Consider the following 24,896-nt stretch of genomic DNA (forward strand, 5'->3'; position numbering starts at 1 on the left):
CCGATAAGAAAATGCCGGGTACCGGGTACCCATACAAAATACACAATTTCGGTTCTGCTTAACGGTTCCTAAACGCGGTAGACCCTGTATTCCAGCGGGTCCGTCTGCACCGCGGTGCTGCGGTGACCCGGTGGAATACAGGGCGGACCTGGAGAATCACAGAACGGCCGGTCGTCAGCGGGCCGTTGACGGCCGGCTCGGTACGCTGACGGCCGGCACCGCCCTTCATTTTTTTAAACGGCATCATATCAATTGCGCTGACAGGCGACAGAGGTCCACAGTTGCCCCGCAGCGATGCTCCCCCGCCCTCCCGTAGACATTTCACGAGCTCAGTCACTTCATAACACCAAAGATAGGTCGCGGTAAACACTCTGAAGTGAGGCTCCACTACACTAAAAAAGAAAAAGAAAAGGCAAAGTGTAATGCCTGTTAATAGCTTGCCACAGGCATAGCTCAGTTAAAAATAAAGCACAGCTATTGTGCAATACATTTGTATTGCATGTATATTTTTTAGTAACAATTTCAGTTAAAGCTTTTAAGAATAAATATATTTTTGTTATCTAAACGTTTGACCTCTTTATTTTACAATTTTGGAATCGAAACGGGGAATCGATAAGAACCGGAATCGATAAGCAGAACCGGAATCGAAATCGGAATCGATACATTTCAAACGATACCCATCCCTAGGACACGTGCAGCAGCGTTCTGAATCAGCTGCAGTTTTTTGTCAGCCCTGTGAATACACTATTGCAGTAGTCGAGTCTACTAAAGATAAAAGCATGGACAAGCTTTTCTAAGTCCTGTTGTGACATTAGTTTTTTAATCCTCGACATGTTCTTCAGGCTGTACTCAGCATTGAATCAAAATGCACCATAGCTTTCAATCTTAATCAGTTTGTGAGGCGTTTTGCTGATCAAGATGGTAATTGCCACATTCAGCTGTAATAGGCATGCCAACTTGATGCTCTGCTCATGGATGAGTCGATGAGAATAATAAACTGTTAAGATGATGACCTTACGTGTGTAAATATATTTTTTTCTTTGAGGGGGTCTGCCCCCAAAAAACTGTTTGAAGTCCTGAGAAAGTCAAATAAGACGGTGTGTAAAACTTCACTGCCCAGCCAACAGAAAGTAATCACTTTGATTTAACTAGGCCAGTAGGTAAGGGCTTTCCACTGGATAATAACTGCAGCGATGTTTATGTTTTAGCTGAATACACGTTTTCTAACCTTAACTGATGCAGTTAGTCACTTCTTTAATGTTTGTTCTTTCTGATGTAAAGTCAAGGTTGTAACTGTTTGCAATGAAGTTGTGGGGTGCTGAACTGTTCCTTTGATTCTTTTGAATTTTGATACATGATATAATTACTTGTCTTTCAAATTTGAAGGAGGGTGAGAAGCATCTTGAGGAACATTCATCATTAACTCCTCCAAAAAATATAGTTTATTTAATAATAACACTGAATATGTGAATCATAACAGTGATTGACAGCTGATAGGAATAATATGATTGTTAATAGTATCATATTAATTTAGACAAACATTGAAGAGACAGTTAATCAATGTACTTATTGCAGCAATAAGTACATTGATTAGCATTCAGTTATTGTTCAGTTAAAATTCATTACATGATGTCTGCCACCTTATAATAATAATAATAATAATAACACATGGGACTTTTATAGCGCTTTTCATGAAACTCAAAGACGCTTTGACAGAGAATTAAGAAAAAAAAAAAGACAAGAGAAAACTAAAAATATATATTTATATGTAAGGCTTTGCTGATGTGCCACAATAATGTCACCTATGTTATTGAGTTAAAATAAATATTGTGGCTTTCCAAGTTAACATTAATTGATATGACTGCGATTAAATCAGCATATACTTCTGCCAGGGGATGCCACCCCTGAAATTCTCCTGCCACCCTCTTGCCACATCATGAATATTTGTCTAGATCCACCCCTGCTCGACAAGTCACCAAACCTCTGAGGAAGGACAAAGGCATTTTTCTAATACGCTTTACTCATTTAATATGAGTAGAAGCACATAAACGTCAACGTCTATATCTCTTATTTTGGAGCCTGTGAAAATGTCTACATTTTTCCACACTGAGAAAAGACAATATACGCAAACTGACAAGTCTAACAACAGTTTTGCGGTTTTCTTAAAATATTTGCTTTTTTACTTTAGGGAAATTCTCCTTCTTAGTGGCCATGGGGCAAAGCCAACACTTACTGAAATGTTTCAAACCGTTTCAGACTGCTTCAGTGATGTATTATATTAAAAGTGCTATATAAATAATATGTATTATTATTATTATATAGATATATATATATAGTTATTTTTGATATTTTACCTTGACCATTTAAAGTAATCACATGATGGGGGTCAGAAAATACATCATGTTGCCTTTCTGCCTACAGTAGTAATAAACAAGTTGACAAATGTATTGTCTGGAAACTTGACACACATCAACTATGACAGACAGCAAATATAAAGCTGAATGCAAGGTGTGTTCAGGTGATAAGGGGAAGCATGTATAAAGTGTTGGAGGGGTGGGTGTGGCCAACCTGAGAGAGAGAAAAGAAAAAGAAACGCGACAGAAAACACACCTGACTGGTGACAGCAAAATAGAAACTGACTTTCACAGTATCTACCCAAGAAATGTGTCTTCCTGTGGATATCACTCTAAACTGCACACCAACTATGATAACATGACAACTGAGAGGATGGACTTGAATACAACTCTACACAGGGTCAGCAGACTGCATGTTTTGGTTTGGAGCAGCACACAGTCGTAGAAAGTTGGCCAGGTAAGAGAAACATTTTTTACAAACAACTATTTGGGCAAATGGTATACTGTGACTGAAACTCACGCTTCCAGCTCAAATCTAACTTGGGACAAAATATGAACGTTTGTATCACAATATGGGCTTGTGTCAATTCTGTTGCATTATTTTGTGTGTAAATATGTACACATCAAGGCATACTGTATGTGTGAGTACATGATACTACTTTCTAACTTCCCAAGTCATACGTTCATCTTTACACATTTAGTGGGTTTTGACCCCCATTTTGTAGTTGTGTGGATAAACAAATGACTATGTGGTTTTTAGTGTCTGCTCTCATGGTGTGTGTGTGTGTGTGTGTGTGTGTGTGTGTGTGTGTGTGTGTGTGTGTGTCTGCTCTCATGGTGTGTGTGTGTGTGTGTGTGTCTGCTCTCATGGTGTGTGTGTGTGTGTGTGTCTGCTCTCATGGTGTGTGTGTGTGTGTGTGTGTGTGTGTGTGTGTGTGTGTGTGTGTGTGTGTGTGTGTGTGTGTGTGTGTGTGTGTGTGTGTGTGTGTGTGTGTGTGTGTGTGTGTGTGTGTGTGTTGGGAGTGGTATTGGCGTATATGAATGTGGGAGAACAATGTGGACAAACTGGTTTAGTGACATCCATTCTCTTCAAGTCATCCCTTAGAAATTGTCTACTTCATAATGTACCAGTGTGACCTCGTAATGGAGTGTGTTTTTTTCACACAGCGTACTCTATAATAAGACCTTTCCACGCTCTGATGAGCTGATGAGGTGAGGATGACGCTGCATTGTTAACACACCAAAGAGGTCACAAACACATCTGTACTGTAAAGTGTCTTCACTCTAATGATAGAACCCTTACAACACAACAACGGCCTGTGGTTTGAGATGGAAATGAGAAGGACAAGGAAGGCATGAGAACATTTCTCCAACATACAAGCTGCTCATAGACACATTTCCAATAAACCTTTTCCAGCATAAAGTGATGTCAGGTAAGGAGCAAATGTACACTTAGTGCTTAGTTGTATTGAATTGACAGAAACTACATTTAAAGCAATATCAACAGAGGCTAGCAAATCAATAACCCTGAAGTGTGTTAGGTAAGGGAACATTGACCTTTAAGAAGTCACTGTTAAATACAAACATTATAAGTCATACATTTGAAGAAAAACGGTTTCAACATGGTTTCATTTCCAAACACCTATGTAATCATTGTTTTATGTTTTATGTTTTACACATAGTTCTTAAATAGTCAACATTTTAAGAAAGCAAACTGTTTTAATGAGGGGGCAGCCTTTTCTTTATTTGTTTTGTGGTTGAACTACTTTGTGTTCTTACTTGATGCAGCCCATCCCTTTGATATGTGCCAGCATTGATAACATGTATACAATTAACAGCCAAATAGCTGTTAGTTTGGCCTAACTTCTGTTGCACTCTGAATCTCGTTATACTCTGTGTATAATGACAATAAAAGGCTCTCTAAATCTACTAGGACTTCTTAAGTGGTGTGTACTATGTTGATTTCAGGTTGTGTTCGGGACTAAGATAGACAGTAGCATTACTGTTGGCATGATACTGCTGTAAATCAATCTCAGGCATGAAAGTTGTTCCAGGCTGACAGACCACACTATTGTTAACATTTGTTAAACAAACAAGGTGCCTCACTTGCACAAAGTGCTTTCCAGGGCACACTGGAAGCAGTGTGCTTCATCATTTATGAGCTGTCGTGTAAAAGGTGCGTGTTTGAAAAAACGTAGGCATATTGTGTTCTGCCACTTAGTTTGCTTTATGGATATTGTCTATGTATTATTGTGCCTTTTCACTGACTGGTGACGCCCCACAAAGGAGATGACGAAACATTTGTGCTTTTAAAGGATAATTGATGTGAAACCTAGGCAAGGCAAGGCAAGGCATGTTTATTTGTATTGCACCTTTCAACACTAAAAATGATAACACTAAGAGCACAGTATCAGAAGATTTCCTGCATAGAGAAGTGTCTAGACTTTGACCAGGTCAGCAACAACGGCAATTACATTAGGAGCCTTTCAGTTGTATTATTCCCTTCCGACTGTATACTCTAATTCTCTAATGGTGATACTAGTTGAAAACACAAGGTAGCTGGTTTATTGGCTAGCACTGATCATTCACATTATTCCACAAGAACAAACGGAGAGAATACAGGACAACATATGTCCCTTTAAGCTGGTGACTGTCACATGAAGATTTGTGACCAATGCCTCATTGCTGCCTTTTTTAGAATTGGACCAAGAATAAAGAGAAGATCCTGGACCAGGAGTAGTCAATACTATGCAAATGTTCAACCCAGAATCACAATTCACTGTGTGGTAAAAATAACCCTCCTGATGCAAGACTTTAACAGTTCTAGGGAAACGTTAAGATCAAATAAAGCTGGTATATCATGTCTGTGACTTGAGAAGTTGAATGGGCTTCCTAAAGCCAGGTTATCCTTTCAAGGCTTTTATGGATTTTGGGTCAGTGCTGAGCGATGGTAATGCTGATCTCTGCTCCTCTATTATCTGTGTAACTGATACTGGTTGACTATACACACAGAAAACAAGCTGTCAAACACTGCTTCTGATATTTGCTGTGAGAGTCCAGATAAAAAAAGAGTTCACTGTTAATATTTGTTATGTAAGAAGAGATTAAAAAAAGAAAGTCCTGGGCGTATGCTGTTTACAGAACTTTACTGATAGCACTTAAAGCAAAGCTCAAATCTGAACCAGCAACTTTGACCAGCTGTATAGAGTTCTTAGAGGCAGATGCTGCTTCCTGTATCTGAGCTGGCTGCTGAGCAGAGGTAATGTTGATCTCTTCCTCCAACTGATAGTAATGTTGATCTTATCTGTTCCTCTTTTCCCTCCAGCATGTCACTCAACTCCACGGCCGATAATCTGTGTGCACCGGATGACCACCTCTGTAGTAAGGACTGCCACTCTTCACCTCTCTCTCTCTCTCTCTCATCATCACCTACACTTTGTCTTGTGTTTCTCATCTTGCTTATTCTTCAATGATTACTCTTTAAATGATTCCACCTTTCTGCAAACCTGTGACACACCCATATTCCAGTATTTAGCTACCTCAAAGCAAACCATTTTCCTGTCATCAAGCTGAATTTAACAACTGCCAGGGTGGCTTTCCTAATCTTACATTTCAGCTAGGGAATTCAACTCAATCTAGAGGATTGGCTCTTGCTTAACCTGGAGAACTTTTGATCTTGCTAATTCAAGTTGATTGTCTTGTATTGTGCTTGGGTTATCCACGGTGTTCGGGAGAAGTGAACCACAAATACTAAAAAGAGTAGTTTAACTATATTTACACAACTTCAAATGAACAGCCCCATTTGTTTTTTTCTTTCAATACATTTGTGTCAGGCAGCCTCCATCACATACTCAAACTCTTACCTTTGTGTAGTGCCGGCATGTTCGAAAATAATGGCCGATGCTCAGCGACCACCATTGCTACACTAAAGCAAATATATGACACTGACTAGCTCCACCAATAACATATATATTATTTATATAATATGACGTTTTTAGTTCTCTGGCTATTTTGTATTTTCATTAAAGTAAACAACAGCCATTTTGCATTACACGGAGTTCATCAGAGGAACGATGAATGTATCTGCAGAGGTCATGTTGAGATGAAAACCAGTTGCAGGTTTTGTCCTGGTAAACAAAAAATAAAAAGCACAAAATTGCACTCTTCAAATCTGACAATGTATTGGTATTTAACAACTATAAAGAGTCTCATTAGTTCTGTATTTATTTAACTATGAAAATGTCTGCTGACGTCTACAATGATGTCGCAACATCCAGCCTTTAGATAAGGCTGCATGAAATACAGGGGTTCCAGGTGATATGGGATTGCACAATCAGTTGGAGTAAAACAGCTGCCTCACAGACAGAGTTGGGAAGGCTTTAAGATTACACAATCAACTACGATATACAACCTTTCAACAGTAAGAGGTGTCTGTTAAGTTGTGTGTTAACAGGAATTCACTTGTTATTTCTAAATAGAATGGCAATGGCACATGTCTTTGTTAAACAAGGTTAATATTGAGTCTCAACAGACTACAATGTTGGACTAGTATTGAGTCTTCAAGTTTCAGTCTTTTATGAGAATGACAAGAAATGCTTGTAAGAATGTGGCACAACCAGAACATGATGCTTACATTCCAGATACTTCTTGAACAACACTGGATTCAGGAGTGTTGGATGATGGAGTGAATGGCTCCTGCTACGGCTAAAACACAATGTTCAATCTTATGTAATATAAGGGTGTGTTGTTCTACTACTGTATAGTGTTAAAAGGTTGTCAGTAAAGGGTCGAAATGAAAGATAGAAAACGATTTCATGAAAGGCAAACAAAATGAAAGCAATACAAAATGCATACAAAATGACTTCTACAAAAGCCATGCAAAAAAAAGTCCAGTGAAGAAGTAAAATGCAATACTAATTAACCTTGTGTAACCAGGAAACACTTAAGTATTTCCTGATTGGCATTGTTATTAAAAAACGAGTTATCAAAAGAGAAATGTGTAAATGTCTTATTCTCTGAATGTCAATGAGCCACTTCAGCCACCTGAGCCAGTCCCACTGGATAGTGCAGTCTTATTGAGTAGTTGGTAATGCAGCAACAATGCAGCAGGACGTTATTATCAACCAAGTAAGGCAGAGCTAGTCAGAAATGCAAAAGCATGACGATGACTCACCATTGTGAAAAATGCATTCCACGATCACAGAAAAAAAGAGAATAATACTAAAATAAAACTGTAGTAAAGAGCTAGCTCTGTGTCTAAATATGTGATTCATCTAAAACTGAAGAGGGAGAACTTTTGATAAATGATTGACATACCTGTATATCTAAATGATTCTCATCACTCAATTTTAAAGTTAATTGTCTTATTTTTGTTGCATAGCTTTTACCCTTAAACTAAGGACTTTGGGCGCTTAAAGGTATGGTAGGTAATTCACTTCAGAAACACTTTTTGTTATATTCCATGGAATGCTCTTAACATCCCGATAGCAATGAATACATGAAATGCTTTGACAATAAATACTTAAAAACATTTCATCTCTGGAAGCCGTAGCTCTGTAAAAAGCACGACCAATCATCTGAGCCGGCCCGGCTAAAATAACTGGATGGCCTACCTGCCTGTCAGCCTTCCATCTGTGCACAAACTTATCTCGTGCCCTCATTGGTCATGTGCGCGTTCGTGTGTGTAGGAGGAGGGGCTCTGTAAGGAAGTCTGAAGGAAGAGGCATATTTTTTCCGGTTGTGAACTTTCAAATTCTAGCGCACTCGAGCTGGTTTCTCCATTCTTACCTACCCTACCTTTAGCAATACCAATGTCTTTATTTTGTGTTGTTATATTTACAATAATATACAAAATAACAGTTTTAAACTCATTCAGCACTTCATTAGACTATCTTTGAATGACAAATTCCATCGCACAAATGTAGGAAGCAATCTTTAACATAGCATTCTTCGACAAGAAAAAGTAAATGAATTTAATGTAACATGTTTAAAAGGCATGTTTAGCTTGCTATGCCACTACCTACTGTATCCTAGCCGTGTTGCATGCAAGATGTCAGATCAGAGCATCTTTTCTGCTGAGAGCCCGTGGCAGTCAACAAAGTGACACTGATACAGATGTTCAGCCAATAAATACAATAAACATATCTTTTAAATACAAATGAAAAATAAAGGTGTTTCTTTCAATACGGATGTGCCTTGTGAAATCACAGTTGCATCTAGCTATAAATCAACATGTCAACAGAGGTGTTAATGGTGGATGATGTAATGTTCTTATAGAATATCCTGTCAACACTTTGGGGGGTGCAACATGTTTTACAGGCAACATATTGGTCCCGTCATAGTACCCTAAGCAGAACACTGAAACCAAACCTGCACAAACCACCTCACATTGTAATTGAATATTGTTTGCATTTAAACATTGGGTTTGCATTTAAAACATGGCGCACAAAATAAAAAAAGAGCATTGAGGACTTAAGAGCTGTGAGTGCTGTCCTAACTTTAATATAAGAAACTATGAATTAGGACATTCCTGCTGTGGGACATTCTACCAAACCAGACCAAGTCAACAAGAAGCCCAGCACTATAAGTCTGAAAGGAAATTGCCTCCTCCTGTTCCCTGACATTTACACATCAATTTCTCTCTCAGTTGTAAGGGAGCATTTGCAGGCAGTGATCATCGTCCCTACTCTGCTCATCCTGACAACCCTGGTGGGCTTAGTGGCTGTGTGCTGCCTGAGGTATTGTCCTGAAAGGAAGCGGCCAAAGACCACTTCCGCTCCACGCTACCACAGCGCATTGCACAAACAGAGGCACAGCCACAGAAATCACCTACAGGGCATTGATGGTGAGCAATCATGCATAAGATTCTGCGTCATTCTCATTTTACTTGGTTCCAGTGTAACTCCACAAGAACTAGACTCCCATGTATAATTCTGCTCTGCTCTGCATGTCTCTCTCCCTCAATAGCACCCCCGGGGATTAACCCACTGGAACATGAAGAGCTGCCAATGTCAATTCAACAAGTGCAACAGAATGGCAGGCCAACTCTGGCTGCAGTACCCCCAATGTCCACAGAGAGGCAAAGAGGAGCCTTCAGCCAGATGACTGCGCTGCAACCGCCCTTCCTAGTCACATCTAACAACACATACATCCTCTACAGAGCCCGCAAGGACAACAGAGATGTCATCCTGAGGATGCTAAAAGGTAGAAAGAGACAAACCTCAGAAAGAGGCTCTACTGCATGTCGGCTGAAGAAGTCAAGATCATTTATTTGTTCCAGTCATTCCTCAGAAATTAAGGTTAAAAAAACCCTCAAGGACATCAAATGTAGTTACTTTCCATGTTAAATCACAACAAATCATGATGAAACTAACCATTTACAGTTGAAGACATTATGAGGTGTAAACTAAATATGCAATACAGTAGTTGTGAGTAGTCTTCAATGAAACTTCCCAGGTTCAAATTAAAAGTAAGTCTGTTTACATGTTTAACGGTTGCCATCACAACAAGCAATGAACCATGCCCCCCCACTCTCTATAGTCATAAACACAGACGTATGTCACTTCATCTAACTTGCACCTTACTACATCATGGACCCCAAAACTGCTTTAACGGTTTATAATATCACTTAAATATGTTTAACGTATTTCATTACCTGTACTTAAAAAAAGAGTAGACACTGTTTTTATGTGTCAATGTATTACTATGTATTTTAACTACTTATTTGTTATTGCGCTAGATGTTTGTTTGGTTGCTGCATTTAGTTCTGTACCTGGTTATTATTTTGTAATTGGCACCTTATGTTCATTCTGTTTTGCTGCAGAACCAATGAACACAATTTGGTTCCTCTTTGTGCTGCACTGTAAATAGATGGATGCCATAGTCTCTCTTTTCTTACCTGTTTCTCAGAGACAGCAAACGGCCGTGAAAAGCAGGAATTTTTGGGATTTGCTGCCTTCGTGTCAGGACTCGGGCCTCACCCCTTCCTACCTGAGCTGCTGGGTGTAGTCTCAGTGCAGCCGCCCCTGGTGATGGTTGTGGAGGAGCTGCAGCACAGAGACCTATTGGGGTACCTGTGGAAATGTCGACAACAGGTACATACTTCTATTAATTACCACACCATTAAACTGGAGACTGGTGATGAACACTTTGACAATCTAAAGGGGCAGGAAGACAAAGGGAGGTTTCTGTTTAACGGAAAGTGGAACAAATATCCATTACCCACCCCCCCAAAAAATAGTTACTTGATATTGACAGGTAGTTTGTTACCCTAATTCTAAAAACACTGTAATACAAGCCCATTATGCTTATTAACCTCATCATGAACACAGATAGAAAAAAAGGTAAGAAATATCACATAAAAGACAGGTATGATAGTCTGACTCAAAATCTAACCATTAGGACAGACATTGACATGTTTTCCCTTTCTTCCTCTGCTCTCTCACTGAAGGGCAACTCGGGTTCAGAGTCTTCATGTGAAATGACGGAGAAGAAGATCTTCACCATGGCAGGACAGGTGGCCTCTGCCCTGGTTGGTTCAACTGCTGCTTGCTTTTCTCTGTCTGCCTCACTGCTTCATAGACCAACATACTGGATTTGTAGGAATCAGCAGTGAGACCAATCTGATCCGTCTCTATCCTAATTTCTTATTATTTGGTGGCAAAACTAAAGACTTCCAGTTTCCACCTGATATCTGAACCCCTATCTTCACTTAACAATAGGTTAAGGTTATGTTTTTAAACTGTCAGGTTAACTTAACTGGTGATTTTTAGATCGTATTTTTGTGCTGATGTTGCTACTTTTCCAGTCAGGACCTTCAAAAATCTACGTTTCCAGCATCCTTCTTATTACCCTGTCTTTATCTTAAAGGTCCCATGTCATGCTTTTCCGGTTATTACCCGTCCCCTTGTGTTACGTAGCTTTTTCTGCATGTAAACGGTCTGCAGTCACAAACCCTCAAAGTACACCCTGTAGCGAGTAAAACTCTAACACAGAAAAGACCTGTCTGTGCTGCCCCAGAACGCCTCGCTGGACATTTCTCTTTTTCTTCCTGGGTACAGTAACGTATTGGGTATAATTACGTTACGTGCACGGAGCCGTTACGTTTGGACCAATCGGCGGACTTCTTCACACACACACATACACTCAATCTTTTCTCAGCTGCAGCTCTGCGGATTTCTCAGCCTGAGACGGCGGCTGCGTGTGTGTGTGTGTGTGTGTGTGTGTGTGTGTGTGTGTGTGTGTGTGTGGTGTGTGTGTGTGTGTGTGTGTGTGTGTGTGTGTGTGTGTGTACACACACAGACTCACAGCCAGGCTGCGGGTGTATGTGTGTGCTCGGGCTGGGTTTCACTGTGTCTCACTGTCTCGCAGACCCCACACAGCAGCCAGGAAACAACACCAGTAATCCAGCTCACACTGTCCCCTCCTCACAGCAGAGAGCCCCGCAACATCCCGCCAACACAGCACCCAGACCCCATGCAGTATTTTCATCTGTTTGTCCTTACTGGTGTCATTTCCTGGTTGCTAACAAACGCCATTGTAACACATACACACACATCAGAGCATAGTGGGCTCACAGGGAGGGGGGGGGGGGCAGGAGCTCCAACAAGGCGTGTAGGACAGAGAGTGAATACACATACTATACAGAGATGCTGTATGAGAAACCAATGTGAGTTTGGAAAATTGAACAATATAAATCTATTCTAGTAGACCTCAACAATGGAATTATGATCAGTAGAAATGGCCATGACATGGGACCTTTAACATCTTTTAGGAGTACCTGCACGGTCAGCGCTGCATCCATGGCAACGTGGGATCTCGCAGCGTACTGGTTGGTGGAGATCTGACAGCAAAGCTCTGGGGATTTGGCTCGGCCTACCGCAGGAGAACACAGGCCGTTTCACCGGGGGAAGTCGGGGACATTGAGATGAGGAAGTGGCAGGCACCTGAAGTGCTGGGCGGAAAGGCTGTCAGTCAGAGCAGTGACGTGTGAGTGGCCAATTCATAAAGATATGATATTCCTTTGATTGAAAACTCAAACTGGGTTGGGTCAAATGTGTTTTTATCATCTGATTAACATTTCTGTTGCAAAATACATTTTACTCTACAATTTGTCTGCTTTCAATGTTTGCAACTCATAGCAGATTTCAAAAAGTATGAATTGCTATCTAAATTTGAACTTAAATACCGTTTCTTGTTTCTAAGATTCTATTCCTTTTTCCAACAGATGGTCCTTTGGTATCCTGCTCTACGAAATGGTCACACTGGGTGAGTCTAAATTCTAGATAAACCAAGATAATTGTTTTCTTTATAAATCATAAGGACTGCATAATATTAAGTCAAATGTTGGAATTGGAAGATTATAGTTACCTGCATAGAATTAATATGAATTGCCTTTTATACAACAAGGGTGAGTTAATTATGGACCAATACTGTATACTATACAACCCACATTTGTTTTTAAATGTAGATGAACATGCCCTCAACTTGTATGACTCCTAACATTATAGTTTAGTTTAAAGTACATTTAGTGCTAGAGCTAAAGGACATTCATCTAATTTGTAATTCTCTGTTACACAGGTGACCCACCGTTTGCTGAATACAGGGCAACCGAACTTCTGCAGTATCTACAAAGGGGAAAGCATCTCAAACGGCCGACCACTTGCTCCAACTCACTGTAAGACAAACAGAAGAAAGATACCAACTTTGCACACAAAACCCCCACTAATTATGCATGTTAATCAGCGCATATCCTGTACGGGTAGACAAAGCATGTCGAGGAGCAAAAGCTCACACAATGCTGTTAATAATTGATGGCTCTGAATTTCCAACATTCCTAAAGCACTGCATCTGACTTTAAAAATGCATTTATATTGAAACCCCAATTAATACATTTCATTGAAGACCTTTGAATAAAGAATCAAATACATTAAAAAGCTAATTTCTTAACATCATGTTTTATATTCACTTGGTGTAATTTTCCCTGTGCTTGACGATATTATTTATCTCAATGGGACTATATTGGTTAAATTAAATAACTAATACAGAAGGTAGGAATTTATAACGCTCACTTTAGGCTTTTTTTCTATATACAGTGAGTTCATAGTGTTCTGGGTGTCTATTTTAAATATAAAAAACGGTATAGTATAATAAGCTGGTATTACATTTCAACATAGGCGTCATTTATACTGCGGACGTTGGGGAAATGTTTTCCCCACCACTTTGCATTAGGATAATTGGTTAAAAATGTTCTGAAAAAAGCGTGCACAAAGAATTGTACACGTTTGAGAATGTTTATTTGCACAAGAGAATATCGATCAATCTGGAGGACTGTTCACACGTTTTGGGTGTATTTCTGGTAACCCAAGTGCGACAAGTGTATGAGTAATAATTGAATAGAAGTTACTTGAACTGAAAAACATTAGCAACACCAATTAGCCTATTATAAAGTATCCCTTAACTGCGAACTGCAACCATAATATAATTAAAGATAAAACGAAATGTCAAAAATAACTGAACATATAACATGTATATTTAGCCAAGATAGAATCAACTGCATAACTGTTGTAATGAATTGCATTGGTATGAACAGGTGTTATTAATTAGCCACTGATTGTAAATCAACTTAGCTTAAGTTAGCTAACAAGCCAGTTAGCCTGCTAGCTACTTTAACCTCCTCACCTGCTATAACGTCCAAAGAAAACAAGTTTGAAAATTCAATTTAAATACATTTGTATGGAGACGTTATATCTCGTTAACATGTGCATGCACTGAACTTGACCGATAAACCCTGAGCTGACTATTTCAAACAGCCTACGACGACACGTTACTGGGTGCGAGTGCGAGCGACACACCAGTAATATGTTGTCATAATAATCTTACTATGTTTCTTATATAAGGAGAGATACGTAGGCCTATAGATATTTTTTAGCATAGACTGTATAAGGTTTTTAGGTTACAATGTTATGACCTTTTACCCTATTTTGTAGATACTCCATCATAAAGAACTGCAGCCATTGGCGCCCCGAACACCGTCTGTCAACGTCGGAGCTCATTAGAACACTTCAGTCGGGAGAGAAATCAGCCAATGGGAGGAAAGCTCTCAAAGTGGTTCAACCACTGGATATCGAGAAGTACCTAAGGGAGGCGGGATATGGAGAGGCGTATAACTACGCTGTGCTATGATTGGATGGGGCGGTTGTTACACCCAGGACTACTGGAAAATGGAAGAATTTATAAAATATCATTTTCTCAAAGAACTGCACCTTGTTTGTGAAACACACCTTTTTGTTTGATATATCTGTTTGTAATATTGGAACACATGTTTGAATAGTAATATATGGATTGTAAATATGTCTCTTTCTCTAAACTAACTTATGCAATGACTAATGTTATGAAAGAAAACAATACATGTTTGCTGCACTTTTCACTGAAACAACATGTTTTGTATGTACAAAGCTTCTCAGAAGCTATACAAAGATGAGGGGGTGCACTTAACAGCTGTGTGATGTCTACTTTATTAAAACACTGCATTATTTTAAAACCAATAATTATAATTTATAAAATAAATAAGAGGCTTTTGTAAACCTCATACAGTCATACGTGCAAGACTTTCACTATATTCTGCAGTATAACACTATATAGGCTACTGGCCCTAAATGTAACATGTTAAAAGCCTGCAGCAACATTGACTAAAGACAGATGGCAAAGGAAATAGTTAACTTGAGAAATGGCAAAGCTGAAAATCTGGTTTGCTTAAAATATCCTTGCCACATTAAACTGGAATGTGAGACGGGGAAGCGCATGTTCCAAGCACATTAAAAACATAAAACAAGAGTCTATTAGCCCGGAGGATTAGGTGACCTCAGGCTTAGGTCAAGTCAGGACAGACATAAAAACACAGAAGTGACAGTTTTAGAACAGTTCCTTGGTTATTTATTTGCATGATAGTTTTGTTAGCTTCTCTTTTTCAAACTCAGTCCCTCCAGGAATTTGCAGTTTTTCTGATTATTGCAAGCAAACACATTTTGATCCTGAAATAGCCTCTATAAAAATAAAAGCTTTTTGCAGAATCCTGTCATTTTGTGAGAAAAGTGCTACTTGTTAGGAAAACAATGATTGAATAAACAAAGTTGCAATGGTCTGCTTGTTCACAAATGTTACACCGGTAATCATCGCAGACCTCCAATCATTTGACTAAGAAATTGTGGCTCCAATCACTTGCAAAGCAGGCGATTTCTTTTTTGGTCATCACAATATGCCGAAGGATCTGCTGATTTAAACACTTAAAAATCCAGAGAAAACTATGAAATATAAAACACAGCTATCAAAGATTATTATCCTTTTTTAAAGAAAATACTGTAATATCCACAGTCACTAACATAAAGCCAAAGATAGCTAGCTAGAAAGGTAAATACTGTTGGTAGTTACACGCTATTTGACAAAGCTATGAGTAAGACAGCAAGTTTCCTTAATCAAGGTAGCTACCATTCAGTCACGCCTTTTGGGAAAGGCAACAGATGTCATTGCTTGAAATAACAATCGTAAAAAAGTAAGCACTAATATAAAACAAGGAATGATATGAAAAGTAGTTAAAAAAAACAGACAATCCTCATCTAAACCTAGTGTAGAGACTAGTGAGAAAGGCCACAAGGTTCACAGAGATAACATGAGAAAAGTCCTAGAGTGAAAAGCTTAAACAAGGCAGTCCAGCAAATAAATGTGCATTTAAATATAAAGGCAATTTTTACACTTATTACAGTAAAGGTTTTTTTCCCATTCTCACACTCACTCATTCAGGTATGATTTCTTCTTCATCCACATGTGGCTACAAGCCTACTCTTCTTTAAGAACCTTCTGGCTTTGTTCATGACTGCAGGTTAAAGAAACTTCAAATCAACAGCTTATTTAACAGTTTACATCTGTCGGTGACTTTCATTATTTATCTTTTACAGCGTTTCTCTTTTCAATTTCACAAATTCAAGCCCATGACGTTACCCTTCCGTCATACAGACCCGTCTGTAGAGATCTGAAGCAGGCGGTTAAACCATTTGCAAAAGCAACAATCTTTAAATGCGAGAATACAGTCTCAGATTGTGGATTTCCTTTGGACTCATGTGCTGTACATGTACCCTGTAAACTGTAGAATAGGCCACTCCAAAAATAAAAATGGTGATAGCTACACTTAGATAATGATTACAGTTTTGAAAGTACTAGTTTTTATAAATAACACAGAGCTATGAAAGGTCTAAGCACTTCCCTAAACAAATGTAAGTAGAAGTAAAATAATCAAATGTCATCTTTGAGATGCAGACTCATTGCAACGTTTTGGGTGGATTTGAATGAAATATGGCGTGTTTGTTTACTGAAGTTCTGTTCCAATGCAATGCTGATTGTGACTTTAATAAATTGTCATTAAAAAAAGAAGTGTTTTCCTAAAGGAGAACCAACAATGTTCTCAGAGGCAAGAAAAAAGACAAAGGTCTGTAAAAAATAATGTTCCTGTACAATATGACATAATGACTTCTGCATTGAAATACATTCAAACACCTTCATTTTACAATGCAGATATTAGACTGAAATTGTGCAACAAAAAAGCAAAAAGCAAACCACTTGATAAAAATAATATCTGCACTGGTTTCGCAGAGCAATAGCATTTTACGACACATTTAACCTCACCAAAATAAAGTTGGCATTCTGTAGTATTTTTGAAACTCACAAACATGACAGACAACATAACAATACTTCTGTGCTAGTACGGCCTTTGAAAATGTGCTCCAGATCAGACAAGTCCACAACAGATTTCAAGTGCAGCGGCTGGATTAAAAAAGGCCTTTGTTTTGAAAATGAAGTTTCATATCTTAACTGGGCCTGGAAAAGGAGTTTAGGGTAAATGCCCAGGGCTTGAATTTGAACAGGGTGGATTTATGGAAACACTGACATCAGTCTCTCAGGGTGTTGATGTGGGCGCAGATCTTCAGGGCAGGACCTAGCTTGATGTTCATGGTGGACATGAGGTGCTCCTCCTTCAGCAGCAGCAGGGCCTGTCCGTCAATCTCCTGTGACAGGAAGTGGGGGGCGTGCTCCTCACAGCCTGCGAAGAGGAGAATGAACAATATAAATAGAGAAAGAAATATTGGGAAGGTGGACAAGAGGAAACGGAGAGAAGAAAGAAAGTCATAATAGCATTAAGGTTGTTGTAATTAAAAGAGGAACAAAAAAGTGTGAAAAATACAGATCATTAAGCAGAATACACAACATCTTAGCAACATGGGTGCAGAGTTTTTTGAAACACTGATTATTTGTGTCAATTATAATCTATATTCCTTGGTCACAATTATAATACAAAAAATAAGTGGTTTTTGACCCTGATTTGTTTTTTTAAATAATTGATATTTAGTTTCCCACCAAAGATTCAACAATCCATGCTAAATAGGAAGTATGTTAATAAGGAGCACAATGACACAGGAGGGGCAACATCAATCATCATCAGTCTCTTAATGTCATTTTTTTTCTCCAACCTTGTAGTGAGGAAATAAACTGTGACACTTCCTCCACCCCCCACTGGGCGGGGCTGGCACGCAGGCAGCTGGGATCAGAAGTCTCCGTTGGGAGTGGGGGAGGCGGCTGGTGGCAGGAGGCGGAGGAGGCGGGAGAGAGGGACATGGGGTCATCTTCATCCTCCTCACCACTGGACTCCTCGTCTGAATGGCTGGACTCTGAACGGCACTGTGAGGAGGAGAGGCAGAGGAACCCGCGAGCAAGGCATTACAAAAATGTCTTCTGTGTGACAGTGGAAGCTTTAGGTTGCACTGGATTGTTCCCCAGTGTATCCATGTGACTCAATGCATGAACAAACCTATAACAAGTAACATTTTAAAATAAAAATGATAAAGTATCATCATTGAGATTACATTCCCTCTGCTTGGCAGTATCACAGAGACTAGGTGAAAATGAATCCTAGTTGGGTTGGTAATGCAGTGCCTATTGCAGCCACTTGGGGGCACTTGGGGGCTTAACATGAACAAGTGAAAGCTATTGAAATATGAGTGGTGCAGTGAAGACATTTTTGTAGAAAGAGCCAGAAGTTAGCATCACAAGGCTGCCTCAAAAAAGCAATGGGATTTTTCCATTGGATTTTGTAACACTGCATAAAATAAGACCTGCAGCTAGCACACAGTTGTGATACGTACACGTTTTGTGCAGCAGGATAATCTCTGCATATTAACCCCACTTTTATGATTAAAAAAAGGCTAACTCAAGGCTAAACTTAACCACGGTTACATGCCTGAGCATCACCACCGCTAAGCTAAAGGCGGCTAGTGTTCGGTGTGATGACGTTTAGAAATCTTATTTAGTCACTTGATAGCAATTGCTGTTTTTATGACACACAAAAGCCTCGGACACTCACAAGTGGAATATTTACTGATGTATTTTCTATTGTAGAACCAAAACAAAAAACATGTTGAAAAAAAACATTGACTTCATGATCTGGGAACCAGATGTGTTCAAATGCTGAATCATTTAAGGGTTTTAGGAAATTCCTGTACCACTTTATTGCTTTCCATCTTAAAATATTCTAAGCTCCCTGTCTAAGTCACAAGCTGAGGCTGTTTTATAAATCATATGTATGTGTTCTGGTTGTGTTGTGGTTTTAAGGCAGTTTTACGGCCCTCTATGTGGTTTAAAGTGTATAGATGTTGCATGGATTAAAAACAACTTTTTGAATTTCATTTCTTCACATCATGTATGAAATATGTGCCGTTCTTTCTCACCTTAACAGGTATAGGTCTTCCTGCTATCTTGGCACTGGCTATTTCTGAACTTGTCCTGCGGGGGACCCTCCGCCTTGCAATCCCCCCCTCCTCGTCGGAGTTGGAGAGTTGACCTTGGTCATGATCTGGAGCGTGACCTTGACTCTGCCGCACGCAGAAGTGCTGCCTGAAGCTGACGTTGTACCTGGGGAACCAATACATACTGTATCGTAGACAAAGAGTGACATATACGGTACTGAAGCCAAGACGAGCAACACATACAGTTTTTTGACTCTTTGCACCATACGCGTATATCATCTACACACATGTAGTGGGCAAAGAGACAAATGCAAAGCAGAAGCAAATAATGTACAATCATATGCTGACAGCATACAGTTTAAACAATGCAGCAAGTGCATTGTTTGTATTGTCGAACATGTACAACAATCAGGTTTGGGCAGAAGTTTGACATGAAAACAAACATGTTTATATGCCAATTTTGTAGAATAAAGATGAATTGGGACATACATTAAGGAATTTAAACAAAAGAACAAACACAAAAAAAGAAAACGTACATGCTGTGTATTAAACAGCTGAAGCCACCTGAGAATCACACACTGTTTTCTTAATCATCCATTTGGATTTTGTTTTGTATTTTAACTATTCAAAATGTGACACAAGGCTACAGTGGTTCTCAGCAGCACAGAGTGTTTTTTCTCATATGGCTTCCACTGCATATATTATATTTCATGCATGTTGAAGTACCTCTTGGCACAAGACATGGAGCAGAACCTTTTGGTGCCTCTGAACTGGCTGGCAGGAGCAAAGTTTTTACAGTACTCACACTTCAGCACTGAGGGCAGAGTTTGGAGAAAACAACAAAGCAGATAGTAAATATATCACATCTATATTTTACTTGTCAATGAATATATTGTCACATCAGAACATGTGATGGGAAAACTCGCAGTTAGAGGGTTGTAAGTAAAACTCTGGCCCTGCTTGTACAAAAAAGGGTCATTCTGTTGCACTTTGTAAAATCCTTCCCCTACCTTTTCATGTTATGTTAATTATAATAATTGAAAATAGCAAGTACAACTTAAGACCTAAAAGTACCTTGAGCTGTTATATTTTAGTCATGTGATGCCACACAGAAGTTTCATTTTGGCCTGACATTATAAAGCAATGTTTTTGTACCCTCAAACTTGTCTGTAAGGAAGCAGTACTTTCAAAGCAGTTACCTGTTGCTGTTGCAACAGTCTCTGATTGGTTGGTGTCTGGACTGTCCTCCCCAGGGGAGCCCTTCACTGAACCACATACCTGTCAATCAAAAACAAAAAACATCAAAATAAATGGTCGGTGTCCAGCGAGCAATGTCATACCTGAGTTTTGCGGTGTAAAGGGGTATTAGAAACTATAAATCCCATGTACTCACAGGGAATGGCTCTGCCCCTTCCTGGATGACAAAGCCCTCTATGAGGTGTGTAAGGACGTTGGGTTTAACCACAGCTTGGGGGGGAGGAGCTCTCTCCCCCTGGAGAACCCCACGGGACACAGTTAGCAGTGGGGAGGGAGAGGAGGAGGCTGGAGGAGCGCCAGAGCCTGGTTGGGAGGTGAGGAGAAGGACAGAGAAGGTAAGAAAGTAAATATTTTGTTACTTTCACATTTAAAAAGTGAAAACTTCAGCAAATCGAGTAGTATATAGAATAACATTTAGAACTCAATGTTAGTTATACAACCATATTATCCTAAAGCTGTTTTATACACTACAAGTTTTGCTGGAATTTGGCAACTTCTGACTTTTTCCCTTGGAAACACATATCTGAGTTTGTACCTGCTTCGATGGGATTGGTCGGGACTGCTGAGGGGTGATCTCTGACTGGCTGGAGCCGTGGAGGGGAGGGGCCGTCTTCACAATTGACTGAATTGGAATCTAATTTCCTTTTTAATGAGCCAGTCAACTGTTTTCCCTAAAAACATCACACAGGAAAATACAACAGCTAAAAGGAGAGTAGGTCACTGATTTAAACTCATTTTAAATGAAATTAATCCTTGTCGATGCAAGTTAATTTGACTAATTAACAAAAATCTGCCGACCTGTTGTTTCTGACTTCCCGATGCGTCTCCGTTGGTGACGGCAGCAGATGTTGTCCGTCTCCGCTCTTCCATCACCAGGGGGAGGGAGAGGGAGGAGCGAGGAGGGGAAACAATGGGGGCCTGGGAGGAGGCGGGGCTTGAAGCCAACACTCCATTCTGACTTTGTCCAGAGTTTTGAATATTCTGCGGATGCACCTGAGACATCTGAGCCAACGGGGGGGCCACCTGAGGCGACTGCAGCGTCTTTAGCCCCACCCCTCTACCCATGACCCCACCCTCCCTGGAAGCGATGGACGCCACCATGGTGAGCAGGCTGGACGAGCTGCTGAGGACAGAGGCTCCGTCGGGACAGCAGCTGCCCCGCGCCAGAGTCAGAGCCTGGGTGTTTCCCAGAGTGCTCTGCCTCGCACCCACGATCTGCACCGGGATGTGCGGCGGCTGGGGGGGCTGAGCGGAGCTGTTGACGGGCGGAGGGGCGGGCAGGATGGGAGGGGGGTTCCTGGAGGGCAACTGGAGGGGCAGGCGGAGCCCCTGCAGAGTTTTAGGTTGTATGGGGATGGGTCCATTTCCATGTCCGGATTTTTCCGAGCCAAGCGAGGTCTTCTGCAGCGGCTGCACCACCAAAGTCTGAGCGTTGACCCCTGGTTTGATGGTTGCCGTGCCAACTGGATACCCATGTGCCTGGGATGGGGCACTGGACGTCAGGACCAGAGTGTGTGATGCTGTGGGAGCTGTGGTGCCTGTAGTGAGGGTCCGTGTCCCGTGAAGCAGGAGCTGGGAGAGAGGGATGGAGGAGGTGGAGCTGGAGGCCCCAGAGGAAGAAGGGTGGGCTTTGAGGTTGGTGGGCTGAGGGTACGTTGGGATTTTGATGTGGGGCAGCTGGTGATGTGGCTGGTTCGGCTTAGAGGGGGAGTTTGATTGGTGGGAAGGATGGACCAGGGAGTAAGCTGAAAAGAGAGAAGTCATAATGACACATCAACATCTATGGCCCAACGCCAAGACAACCAGGGTCTGGGATGATCTTCACATCGTCAATGTTTTCGTCTTGCAGATGAAAACATTTGAACTTATTTGTAGCAAAGACCTAGTGTCATGTTTCGTATACTGAAATTATTTTTACAGTTTCTGTTGAATACAGTCTACATTGTGAATGGAATTAATATAGTTTTGCCCTGTTTAACTTGGAAGAAAAACTTACAGTGGCTTAAAAACAACCTATTAGCAACCACACATGTTTTTGCTGTATATTAAGAAAATGTATTTTCTATTTTATAATTAATTAAAAGTGTTTGAGCATAGATGCAATTGTTTAATTGTTAATCTTGTGTTCTTTTGTTGATTTCGGCCAGTCTTTCTCAAACCTTTTCATACCAAGGACCACTTAACCAATAAAAAAACACTCACGGACCACCTAACTCCACAAATATCCCAAAACACATCGTTTTTCTAGAACAGATTACAAATCGCCTGAAAATGGTACAAACAGGTGGCAACATGTGTGACGAAGGTGTTGCGTTGGGCTATATCATGCAATCGAAAGTGAAACGTACGCTCGCTCCATTACGGAGATATTCCCGCGAGAGTGTGGAAAACTTTATTTATTTATTTCAAATGTTACCAATATACTTACGGACCACTGGGGGGCGCTCACGGACCACCAGTGGTCCGCGGACCACACACTTTGAGAAGCACTGATTTAGGCACATTAAAAGGGTTAGGGTCTTGAATAACGTCCTAGTGAATTTATTTCCATGACATTATGCTTGGTTTGTGCATATTTTGTTGAGAAGCAGAAAAAACACAAATGCTATGAACTATATGCACACTCAAAGTAAGGGCGCATATTTAATGATTCGAGAAGCTCTTATCAGTGCCCTAATGCACTTGGTGATTTGAACCCCATGCTGGAACACACCTATCAAAAACTGTGAGTGTAGAGATAAGGATTGGGTGTATGACATTGCATAGACTGAAGACTACAACAAATCTAATAACCCTATACATTTGTAACAAACGGAGGCAGTTTTTAGGTTTCCTTTCCTCTCTACCTGAGTCGCTCCTCTCTGGGGCTTCAGTCTTAATACCTTTGGGACCCGACACCCCTCGCATGGCTAGATTCTGCACCTAAGAGAGGAAAGTAAAGAGAGAGGAAATCAAATAAAAATCGATGGCAAGGAATACAGAAACAAATGTTAATTTTTCTTCTAATCATCAACACATTTATTCCACAAACCTGGTCATTATTTGATTGGCTGCTGGAATTTGTTATTGCTTCCTGTTGCTGTTGCTGAGCTTGTGGCTGCTGGGGGACAGTCGCCACGGCAGCAGTGGCCGTGTTTCCAGGCATAAAGATGAGCTGTGAGGAGATGGGGGCCCTCAGGGAGCGGTTGACCTGCAGGATGACAAGAAGACCATCAAACACACAGAAAATAAGCCAAGTATACGGTGTCAAGTATAAGCTGGGTTCTGCACGGTGGAATAACCCTGACAGAGGTCACATATTTTAATAAACTCAAACTGATATTAAATGTCATGAAAGTCAGGAGTCATCAAAGAGTCATGAAATCCTGATTTATGAAACTCCTTTATGATGTTTATTAACTTGTAACTCATCATGTATGCATGACAAAGAGCTGATGATTAAAAGAGACAATTGATAATGCAGTCTGCTTAATGTTCTGGTGAACTCACCCTCAGGTACATTTGTCCCTGCCCCCCTGCCCCCCCACTCAGCAAGCACTGATTGGCTGATTGTGGACGTTGCCGGGGCACCCATAGGACGGCTGCTGGTTGTAGATCCAGATGTTACACTTGCCTGGAAAATGTAGGATAATGACATTTTGTATTCATCACTGAAACATTGTAATTCAGTTAGTTTGGGCAGTACCAAATAGTGGATGTTTTAATTATTTGATATAATGGTGACTGTCATTATGAATCAATGCCTATGCATTATATTTAAACATGGTATTTTGGCAGAGTTGTAGAAAATAATTGGGCTACACTAATATTTTGTTAAGGGTCATTGGGGTAATCACATCATACATTTCATATCATCATAAAGTTAGGATAAAATGTTACAGTGTATTAGGTTTTCTTAGCTTTTAAGTAACAGAGAGCAGTTATTTTGGTGTAACCACTAAAACATACAGCTGTGGTGCTGGTGGTCTGAGAAGAGCCGCTGCTGGAAGGACTTGACTGACGGCTGGCAGCCAGAGTAGCCTGAGAGGAGGAAGAGGAGGAAGATGAGTTTAAGGTTTCAATTTAAACAAAATCAATAGAGGAATGTTTGCAGAGGTTATCAGACCATTTCATGAATCACTGTGAGTCCAGGTCTAAGCTGGTGGAATAGCTAGATTCTGATTTTATATGTTTTTTTGTGTCTGCTACTGCTTTCTGAGTTTCTTAAAAAAAAGCACGGCATTTGACGTATATTTAGGAAAATATTATAGATGTCGTAACATACACACACCTTTACCTGTTGCACGGCCGCCAGGTTCTGCAGCTGGGCGTTGTTGATCTGCTGCTGCAGCATCAGCTGCTGGAAGTACTGAGCAGCATTAGGCTGCCTCTGTAACGCCTGCAGGGCCTGGAGGGAGGGGAGGGGGAGACAGATCACAAGCAATCAGTGGGGCAGTAAAGCAAACGGGTACAGAGAGGAGGAGGAGGAGGAGGAGAGGAGGAGAGGAGAGGAGGA

General features: G+C 40.4%; 2 protein-coding genes across 5 annotated transcripts; one reads left to right on the forward strand and one right to left on the reverse strand.

The window, feature by feature from the left end:
- The first annotated feature begins 2,591 nt into the window (after nt 1-2,591).
- On the forward strand, nt 2,592-15,424 carry styk1a (serine/threonine/tyrosine kinase 1a). Of its 4 annotated transcripts, XM_034215095.1 has the most exons (12): nt 2,592-2,811; nt 3,522-3,566; nt 3,649-3,787; nt 5,680-5,735; nt 9,001-9,198; nt 9,321-9,557; nt 10,263-10,447; nt 10,804-10,884; nt 12,127-12,341; nt 12,580-12,620; nt 12,933-13,029; nt 14,342-14,543. In XM_034215095.1, the coding sequence occupies exons 4-12, from the start codon at nt 5,681-5,683 to the stop codon at nt 14,535-14,537; spliced, it is 1,305 nt and encodes a 434-aa protein (XP_034070986.1). In that variant the 5' UTR covers nt 2,592-2,811; nt 3,522-3,566; nt 3,649-3,787; nt 5,680; the 3' UTR covers nt 14,538-14,543. The 4 variants fall into 4 exon arrangements, with proteins under 4 accessions (XP_034070986.1, XP_034070983.1, XP_034070984.1 ...); XM_034215092.1 differs by lacking the exon at nt 3,649-3,787 and having other exon boundaries at nt 14,342-15,424; XM_034215093.1 differs by lacking the exons at nt 3,522-3,566; nt 3,649-3,787.
- LOC117545357 (polyhomeotic-like protein 1) lies at nt 15,271-24,788 on the reverse strand (the record flags this gene model as incomplete). The annotated part of the gene is given in 14 exon segments (XM_034215097.1): nt 15,271-17,445; nt 17,873-18,080; nt 19,127-19,310; nt 19,871-19,958; nt 20,344-20,422; nt 20,538-20,704; nt 20,937-21,072; nt 21,200-22,146; nt 23,248-23,323; nt 23,433-23,591; nt 23,891-23,935; nt 23,937-24,014; nt 24,350-24,421; nt 24,678-24,788. Coding segments are annotated over 14 exon segments (2,502 nt in total), but the record flags the coding sequence as incomplete, so codon positions are not given.
- Nucleotides 24,789-24,896: the final 108 nt, after the last annotated feature.

The sequence above is a fragment of the Gymnodraco acuticeps genome, unplaced genomic scaffold (assembly GCF_902827175.1).
Source record: "Gymnodraco acuticeps unplaced genomic scaffold, fGymAcu1.1, whole genome shotgun sequence".
NCBI lineage: Eukaryota > Metazoa > Chordata > Actinopteri > Perciformes > Bathydraconidae > Gymnodraco > Gymnodraco acuticeps.